This window comes from Polistes canadensis, unplaced genomic scaffold (genome assembly GCF_001313835.1).
Source record: "Polistes canadensis isolate GaletaPanama2010 unplaced genomic scaffold, ASM131383v1 scaffold_602, whole genome shotgun sequence".
NCBI lineage: Eukaryota > Metazoa > Arthropoda > Insecta > Hymenoptera > Vespidae > Polistes > Polistes canadensis.
In genome coordinates this window covers 10-10411 of record NW_014570149.1, presented here as the reverse complement: position 1 = coordinate 10411, position 10402 = coordinate 10, and the positions used below count along the sequence as shown (strand labels likewise).

The window sequence follows — 10402 nt, the reverse complement described above, 5'->3', positions numbered from 1 at the left end:
GCAAAAAATATTTATATTTTTATCTCATTAAAATTGTCAATATGCTTACGTGTATCTCCAAAATTTGCAAATGCGTGTGTTCCTTCCTTTGATTTTATTTTATTTTATTTTATTTTATTTTATTTTGTTTTCTTTTCTTTTCCTTTTTTTTTTATTGCATTTTATTCAAATAATAAATATACGACATTATGTTGCGTTTTTGTTCACTCATACAAACTATTTTCACAATTAACATTGCAACCAGCAAATTAGTTTTAGCACTTATCAACTATATTTAAAGCATTGGCAATAATTATGTTTCATTTTGTTATAAAACTAATGTACTTACAATAAGACATAAAATAAAATAAATCAATATTAACTCATATATATAAGTAAATAGTTTGAAAGAATTATTATTCCTATACGTGTGAGATAAACTTATAACTACGTTATCGCATATTCATCCGATATTTTTTACTTCATCTTTTTTGTTTTGTTTTTTTTTTTTTAAAATCAGCAAATTACAATGATCTTATACTTATAAACATATTTACGTGTAGCAATCTTAGGCACTGTAATAATAAATTATTATTGCATAAATATTTTGTTCGGCATTTTGAATTTATCTTCTCATTAATTATCCATCAACGTGAGCATATAATAAAAAAAAATTATAATATAAATAATCATTGTGTATTCAATGTATATTATAAAAAAAAAAATGAAATTTTTATTGCATTTTCACGTAACATCGTTTAATCCTAGCAACGATATCTTCTGTTAAACATTTAATAATAATAATAATAATCATCATTATTTCGTTCAGTCGTTAAATATATTATCAAGAAGATCTTGCCTATATAGGACATATTATTATAGCATGATTATTTACATATTCAATTTCATGTAAGATATATATATGTATATAATTTAATAATAAAAAAGCAAACTCAATCTATTATGCCTTGATAAAAAGTTATTTAAAATATAAATATAAAAAATAAATTCATTAGGTTTTTTATTTTTTACATAAGCATTAGTTTAAAAAATATAATATATATATATATATATATATTGAAACCACGAAATGAGATCAAGCAAGGATTTGGTTTCTTCCAATCAAATTACGAGGATACAGAAGAGATCGCATTACAGATTTTTCGTTTTCTTTTTCATTATGTTTAAATGTTAAATATTTATAATCCTACTTTTTACATTACGTTATCAGACATACGTCAAATATTACATCATTTTTTTTTTGCCATTTTCATGCTTCACACTAAACAATTATCAAATATTAGATTATTATTATGAATGTTATTATATTATTATTATTATTATTATTATTATTATCATTATTATTATATCGCATAAAAGACATTTACTTAAATAACAGAAAATTAAAATATATAATATTTTTCATTGAGAAACCCATTGCCGCACACTTTTAATTTGATGATCGCGCTCAGAAACACAATTTTTTTTATTTCGGAGTGATAGGGCATGTGAAAAAGCATAAAAAAACAATTAATACGCTGTCTGGCATGCTGTACCTTTTTTTTTAATGAATTATTCAATAATTAACAAGTGTATGCGTTAGTACACTTCGTACTATATTCGTACTATACTTTTTTTATTAATTAAAATGGGCACGACGGCTATAGCCGTCATTTGCGGCAACAAGTTAAAATTGAATTTTAAATTACATCGATTAGTGTATTGGATATTATTCTCACCGTGATATTTAATAATAATAAAAGAAACATAAATTATTACGAATAATCTTGAATCGTGATTGTGGTTTTCCGTATATACAAAAGTTAAACAAAAAAGAACCATTTTCGTTCAATGTTTCGAAAGGTGAATAATTATATTCGTTAATGTGAAAAAACATTAGGCCAGATGTGAATCTAAAATAAAATTTCCGAAATGCGTCATGCCTTGATGATAAAATAAATATTGTAAAAATATAATTAAATGAATATCGTGTAATATTATATGTAAACAAATATTCCGTATAGAAAATAAGAATATTGAAAGTACTTATGAAAATGAATATAACTTTCACATTTTTTTTATTTATGAATTAATTATTCTAAAATTATAAACTATAAAAATTGCACACACCATAAATAGCAACTAACACCTTATGTTTTATTTTTGTTTTTTTTTTTTTCGCTTTTTTTTTTAGCAGCAGCATGGTCAAGCATGTATGTGCATAAGTTTTCTTTTCTTTTTCGTTCTCGTTTCCTTTTATATAAAATCTGTAATGTCCATATGGCACAAGTGTAGAGTGTATATGTAGTAATTGATGAATTTAATTTTAGTCTTTATATATATGTTATTCCCATTAAAATATCTCCTTTATATCTTATCAATTAGCAAAGGTAAAATTTCAATTGTAAAACATTGCTGATAATGTTTCCTATAAATATATCTGGATTAATACCGTTGTTTTTTACTATGAATTTATTTAATGATAAATTTTTAATTTTTATTTCTTTTTTTTTTTAAAGAGACCGTTCTTACACGTGACATTCAAAGAGAAGATTAATTAGCTTTCTTTTTTTACATATTAGCATATTCTAGTAATATTTGATTAAATTGGATGAGAATTAAGTAATGATAAATCTATATATATGTTTATTTATTCGAATTTTATAAATTACCTAAATTGAAGGAAATAAAATTAAAAAATCATTTCATTTTTCATTCATTTAAAAAATGATTATCTGAACGAGATCAATTATAAATGAAACCATTATTTGCAAACACCTATTGCTTTACAAATCCATAATAATATAACCGTTATAATTTATACATTTTCTTTCATATAAATATAATGATAATTAATGAATTCTAATATATTCAATGGGAAATAAATTGAAATTAAAACATATTATAACACGTACGTATTATAAATACACGTTATCTATGATAAAACAGAATGTGAAAGACTTATAGATTATTATTATTATTATTATTATTATTATTATTATTATTATTATTATTATTATTATTATTATTGCTCGAATGAAAAATATTGAAAGATCTACACTGGACAATTTTTATTTTCTTTGGCAACTCCACATGTAAACGAATATAGTGGTGCCTGTGTAATGCATACATTTGCATGACTCGTGACACCGTATATGTGTAACATTTCTTATTGCTTATATTACTGCTATACTAGTTACTTATTATCGTTATCTTTTTTTTCTTCTTTTTGTTCTTTCTCAAAAATATCGCATATACTGTACTAACTTGTTTTACCTCGTGAACTTCTAAAAAAAGAATTCCAACGACGACAATTGTTAAATCGGATACGTTCATTGTACGACACAATTTTTATTTCGTTGAGCTAATCCTGCTCTTGACAAATCTCGTTCTATCTCATCGTCATCCTCGATACTAATGAAGGAAAATATTTGTTTTCAAAATTTATTTTCGATAAAAGTTAATCGTTTATTAATGCAATAATAAAAAAAAATTATGAAATAAAATTTGACTACTCACGCTCTTTCTTGAGTATCAAGATGATGTACCAATTCATCTCTTTTGTTTACAATTGACACTAATTCTTCGAGTAATAAATTTTCACGCATCTTTTGTTCAGTCGTTTTTCTCCAATCTTCCACAGCGAGAATGCTTCTTAATTCGCGATTTAAAAGTTCGAAACGGTGTTCTAAATCATCTTCTTTTTCTCTGTAAATAGATACGACGATATCAATACTGTATTAATTTATAAATATATATAGGAAGAGAAGTAAACTTACAATATATTTAATTGCATTTGCCTTCTCAATAAAGCATTTTTCTTATTAACAAGCGTAAACCACAGAGACATCAGTCTTTCAGTTTCATCTTCATTATCACTTTCCATGGCAGCTCTAAGTTGTTTCTCAAGTTTACCAGCTTGTATATCTATCTGAGTTTGTTCTCTCTCTAAAGCTTCAAGCTCGTTTTGAATATATGACGTCATATCTTTACCCAACTAAATATAATTCCAACATTTATTCATTTAATTGTATATTAGTTTTTTATTTATTATGTTTTAATATTCATGTTATTTAATTTTGATAATAATGCAATTAAAAGAATAAGTTTAATTTCATTACATTTATTATAAATTAAACTTATTTATTTAATTCGATTATTTTCATTTCATTATTTCTTTAATACTAATTTATAAAATAATTAGATTAGAGTATAACATACGCCTCTAAGAGTATAAGGAGTCCTATCAGGACTACTTTTATCAGGAGAAATTCTTTCTATAATTTTAGAGAATGAATACAAAGGTGAGCCAGTTTTTTTCTCCACCTCGCTTGTATTACCTAGTATATTTCCATTGTACTCAGACTAAAATATATTCAAGGATTTGTTTTAAAAAATTTTTATTTTTATATTTTGTATAATTAAATCATAAATATATATATATATATATATATCTTTTAATAATTATTCGTTATAAACTGACCTTTATGCTTAATCTATCTCCAGGTGTGGATGGCGTAACGCTTCTTCTTGGACTATTATTCTGATCATCCATTGATCGTCTATCACTATTGTTATCATCATTATTTTGACTCGGATTAACATTAACACCCATTTTTACTTCTGCTATCAAACGTCTTGCTCTTTCTCGTAATTGTTGTTGCCTTTCGTCATCGCTTTGAGTCTGATTAAAGCATTAACAGTAAATTTTGAACAAAATTGATGTTTATTACGTAAGATAAAAAGAATTGAAAAAGATAATAAACCTCGATGGGACTAGTAGCAACTGAAACAACACCAGCAGGCTTCGATTGATTTCTGGCCTGTTCTAATAACTGTCTAGCACGTTCTCTCAATTCATCATGTCGACTTACTAATGGCTATGTTGGAAAGAATAAAAAATTAGATTAAGAATATTCATCGATTGAACAGTTTAAAGATATAATAATAAATAATTACATGTTGTGCACGTTGTTCTCCATGCAGAGGTGAAGCGCTTTGGCATTCTAAATTACCACGACTTCCTTTATCAACAGTATTAATTGAATCCTACAAAAAAATACCTAATCAATATTTTGTTATTGTATTCATATGCAAAATCTTTACCATTTCTATGAAACACATGTATATTACATAATATTTATGTGATATATAAGACAGATTATAAATATAAATTTTAAATTAAAATAAGATGTAAAAATTAACATGCACATTAACATGCAATTGCATATAAAAGTATATACACATAGACATATTTATTGCGTAGATGCTACTGTTAGATAATACTACTAAAATAAATATATATATATATATATATTTCTATAAGAATAGCTAAATCTTGCAATGAATTTTTGTCAATATAATCCACATGAGATACTTAAAAAGACGCCGTACATTATAAATTTAAATGTTAATATATAGCGAAATATGAAAGAATAAATGCATAAAAAGCAATCATTCGCACGATTTAGTTAATACTGACATCACGAACTGGCGATTGCGATTTGGTTATAGAAATTGATTGTGACCATTTATCATCGATAATTTGAATATTTTCCTCCTCATCGTCAGACCCGAATGGGTCTGTTAATTGTCGGCGAGTCATAAGTATAGGACGTTGCTGCACTTGTGGTATTCTGGATGGAGACTTGCTCTGTAGCAAATTTATACCAATTCTCCATGTTTCAATGTTAAATATAAAAATTTGTCGAGTATATAACGAATAATTTTTAGCAACAATTACCCATGTATATATATATATTATAATATAAATGACAAAGGCGCTAATTTAATATTACATAAATTAATAAATGTGTAAAAGTATACATACCTTTTCTCTAGTCATATATTTTTCTTTCGTAGGAGACAAAACTTTTCCCAAAATACTTTTTGAACTGGCGAGTATAATATCTTTAACATCTTTAACGCTGGAAGGTGATTTGTCTTTATTAAATTGATCATCTTGATTATCTGCATTCAGACTCAAATGTAATTTATTTTTTATCGCGTCGATACTGATATCATCCTTTTTATATTGATTATTATCAAATGGATTTGACCTATAGATTTTGCATAAATATAAATAATTAAAATAAATATCAATAATTTGATTGCTAAAATTATAATAAATCGAATTTACCGTCTATTACTATCAGTTTTATTATTTCTTTGTTCAACTTGCTCCTTTTTACGTAAATTTATTATTTCTTGACCGAACAATTGTACGCTAACATCCGTATTATTATCTGTATTAAATCTACCAATCATATAAGAAGATTCATCAGTTGTTTTACCTATTTGATGTACCTAAAAATAATCATTATTAAATAAATAAGATTATAATGTAGATATATGTATATATGTGTCATTATAAATTAAGAAAGTAAAATATTATTCAATTTAATACCTCTAGTTCATGTCCTGTGAAATGTGCTCTCAATTGATATAAATATGTCATCACAGCTAATTTATCAGGTACAGTTAAGATATCCATATCAGCAGGTTCTATTACTCTAGGAATTCCTAGGGCTTCTCCGGCATCAAATGCTTTTTTACAATTACCTTTTACATCGTGTGGTAATAAAGATTCTATATCGCTATAAAGTTAAATATTTTAAATTAATTAAACTTCTAATATGATAAATACTATTGATATATATGAAAATAGTATTGCAACAATAAAATGTATTTAAATAATATTTTTAAATAATAATATAAATTAAAATCAAAAACTTATTAATAAATCATTCGAGAATATTTTTGGCATATTTTCAAGGTTATCAATTTTGTTAGTTTCAACATACATAAGATCAGGTCTAAAATGATGGATGATGGTACAAAATGCCATTCCATTTCTCCAAGACGTTGTTAAATTAGTAACTTTAACACTGGGATAGTCTTTTGTTACTTCTTTACACCATTCCAATAAATCTTGACCAGGTGTCACTTCTTTTAATCTTGGCGTATTCATTTCATTCTTTTTAAAGTCCAACGGTTGCAATGGCAATCTCAATGAACTATGTTCAATGTTTTTGCTGTAAAACGTTATATGTATATAATGACTGATAAAGTATATCTTCATAAAATTATTTTGCTTTTTTAGAATCTTCAACTTATAAACTTACTCATTTTCAGCTGCAACATTATCTTTCAAAGGTGATTTTTCTATCATCGAATCTACTATTCCCGTTAAACTTATTTCACGTATGAAATGATTGTCGTCGTTCACAGGAGTTGTATCATCTTTAGATAAACTTGCCACTATTAAACATGCAAACTTCTTTTTAGAATAATAATGTTATACATTTCATTGTAATTATAATGTTGTCTTCTAAAAAAAATAAAGAAGCGTTTACCACTAATCGGAGTGCTAGGTAATTCGCTTTCTGTAAGACTACTTGTCATTAAATCGAGTTGAGCAGAAATATCTAAAATCTCATCCATATTTTTGACTATAACTTCTTCTACATCTTCGGGTATATCCTCATTATCAAAATCATCTAATGGAGCAATATCGCTATTATTATTAACCGACATCAAGCTAGCCATACTCTGCATGTCTTCGTCCCTATTAAACATATTTGAATTATAAATATCTCCTATTTTTGTTTCGTTAACAAAATCTCATTGTACGATGGTCTTACGTTGCTTTTCCTTCTCTCAAAAATACACACGACAATGTACATTCTATTGTAGCGCTAACAATTTTTTTAGAGGTCGGTTTCAAATCTAATTTAAGTTGTTGCTGACTAGATTCAAGCGTGGCATACTTTTTCATGTTTATATTCGCAGCAGCCACATGTCGTCTTTTACCAGTAGATGAGACCTGTATTATAAATTTAATTATTAAACTTAACACCCACTTTAGTTATATTAGATTAAGTATAAAATATAATTCTTATAAAATATCAAGAAAGAGATAAAATGAAATATACAAATGTAATATAATTTTAATATAACATTATGTACGCAGTATAGCTTACATCTTCAATAACAAAAGTCCAATCTTTGTCTTCTAATTCATGAGTCCGAGGATCTTTAAACAATGTTACAGAAACAGCATGATTGTCCGGTACTGGCCAACTAATAACACCTTTTAAGGGATCGCTTAAATTTGGTTCCCAATCTAAGGGTTCAGAACTAACTCTTCTACTACGTCTTGTCCATACAACGCTTAATTTATTTGGTTTCCTAATAAATACAAAATAATAATAAGTATTATTAACAAAATCATCTGACTTAGTAGTAATATAGTCATATACGTTTCACTATGTTATAAACATGTGAGGCAATTGAAAAAATGTATTTTAAATATGGATCTGTATATTCCAAATGTATAAATAGATACAGATGATGCACTCACCATTTCGTTGTTGTCTCGAGGGTAACTTCGTGATACGAAACGGTAAATTGGAATTTAGCCGCCCTTTTGTTAACTCGTTGAAGTCTTTTCCAAACGGAACTCATTTTTTCTAATATATTCTTTGTTCTTTCTTTATCTTTCTTCAATGTTTTTTGTAAAAAATATTACGTTCGTCGAATATATAAAAATGACACTTGACCTTTGCTATTTAGTTTTTTTATTATTCTACACTCTAGTACGCAAAACTGATAATCGACATATATATATCTGATATAAATAATAACACTTCGACCAAGCAATACTTTTTACACTAGACTATATGCATATTGTCTATATATGTATGTACGTAAGTATATATACATATAGATAGATAGATTGATATATATATATATATGTTGATGTATAGTTAAAGTTATTAAATAATTATATTAAAATACGATAGATTAAAAGCCCGACGTTTTTCAATTACTCATACATTTGACGTTTCTTGCTCTAATACGATTACAATCATCTGTTTCCCTCCTATCATACATATATGAACGACACGAGGATTCATACGTCACTTTTCAATTTAATTTATCTCACGCACAACACCACCATATTTCTCCATTTATCTGCCATTTTTTCGGACAAGAATTTCACTATGATCTAATACACGGGAGTTCGCGTTCAATCAATCACAATAAACTTTCCCAATTAATTCTAAATTTCATTGAATGACGAAATCCTTTCAGTTTATTGATCCTATATCATGTAAGCGTATGATGAGAAACTAAGCTGATGTTTTGTCGTCATCGCTAGTGCCATCTAGCGCACGATCTGTCAAATAATACGACAAATTGATAATGGTGGAGTTGAAAATATATACGTAGGTAAGATTCGATATGACATAATATGACCAAAAAATTGCACGCTTGTACGAAATTGTTGCATAAGACAAAGGGTATCAAGGATTAAATTTCTAACTAATGATAAATAAAACACGTAAGCAATATTACCGACGATGTATGAAATGAAATCTAAATTTAGGAGCGATATATATAATTAATAATTCAAATTAATATGAATAATTAACAAGAAGACAAATCGATAACAAATTAATTATTTAATAAACAATACAAAAAATTGAATCTAGTATACCGACATTAATTTTCCTATTCTTAATTTTCTTCGAGAAATGATTGGAAATTTTATATCAGGTAACTTATATTAAGTTAGATTTTATTTTCGATCGAATCTACAATTTATATGACTTTCTCTAAATGTTGCGCATGTGTATAAGAAACCTAATTACTAAAATTAAAGATAATAACGTTTTGATTTTAGTATTTCACCTTCGAATTCGTGCGAAATCGCAGTAATACTTTAAACAGAAAGGATATGTTGGAACAAGTACACTGGTTAGCGGATTATTACGAAGTGACGGTTGTACGAAGTTTGACGCCGATACTTTTGCTCGTCTACTATTTTTCCTTATCTCTTTCCTAGAAATCCAGAAAATGCGACAGAAATAGCTTCCTTTTAAAACCTCTTCTTTTGATCTACTAAACGCTTGTCTGTGTGTTGTGCGTGCTTGATTTGCAGATAAAGAAAATATATTTTTCTAAACACCTTTTTTAATCTTAAACTTTAATATTTAGGTGCATTACTACCATTATACACTTGCGCAACGCTCGAGACTCATAAAAACAACATTTCATAAAAATTTACTTTAACTAAATATAAGAGTCACTAGAATCCACTAACTCTTAGTATACAAAATATTTACCGAGACTTTGCAAAGAAAAAGCAAAACCGCAAAATAAAATGCATTGCATTCTCTGACATTTCGTAGACTTCACATGTTAAATTAATAGCTCAACAAAGTATTCTGCGAGTAGAAAAAAGAATGTACTTTAAAATAATATAAGTTTCATTAAAATCTATTCACTTTTAGTATAAAAAATATAAACGCAAGACTATTTACTTGCAAAAGTATTCTACGTGTAGGGCAAAGAGTGTAATTTAATTTAAAATAAATTTTATTAAAATTTGACAAATGTAAGTATAAAAAATATTGAC

General features: G+C 26.4%; 1 protein-coding gene across 1 annotated transcript; it reads right to left on the bottom strand.

Moving 5' to 3' along the window:
• Positions 1-3035: 3035 nt before the first annotated feature.
• LOC106792742 (EH domain-binding protein 1) lies at positions 3036-9105 on the bottom strand. Its single transcript, XM_014759249.1, has 17 exons — positions 8342-9105; positions 7962-8169; positions 7623-7804; positions 7335-7546; positions 7104-7239; positions 6783-7013; positions 6386-6575; positions 6119-6285; positions 5810-6038; positions 5462-5632; positions 4939-5028; positions 4746-4859; positions 4463-4663; positions 4201-4344; positions 3759-3976; positions 3499-3687; positions 3036-3393 (listed from the first exon to the last, which is right to left on the bottom strand). Exons 1-17 carry the CDS (start codon positions 8443-8445, stop codon positions 3312-3314), a joined length of 2868 nt encoding a protein of 955 aa, XP_014614735.1. The 5' UTR covers positions 8446-9105; the 3' UTR covers positions 3036-3311.
• Between the last annotated feature and the right edge of the window lie 1297 nt (positions 9106-10402).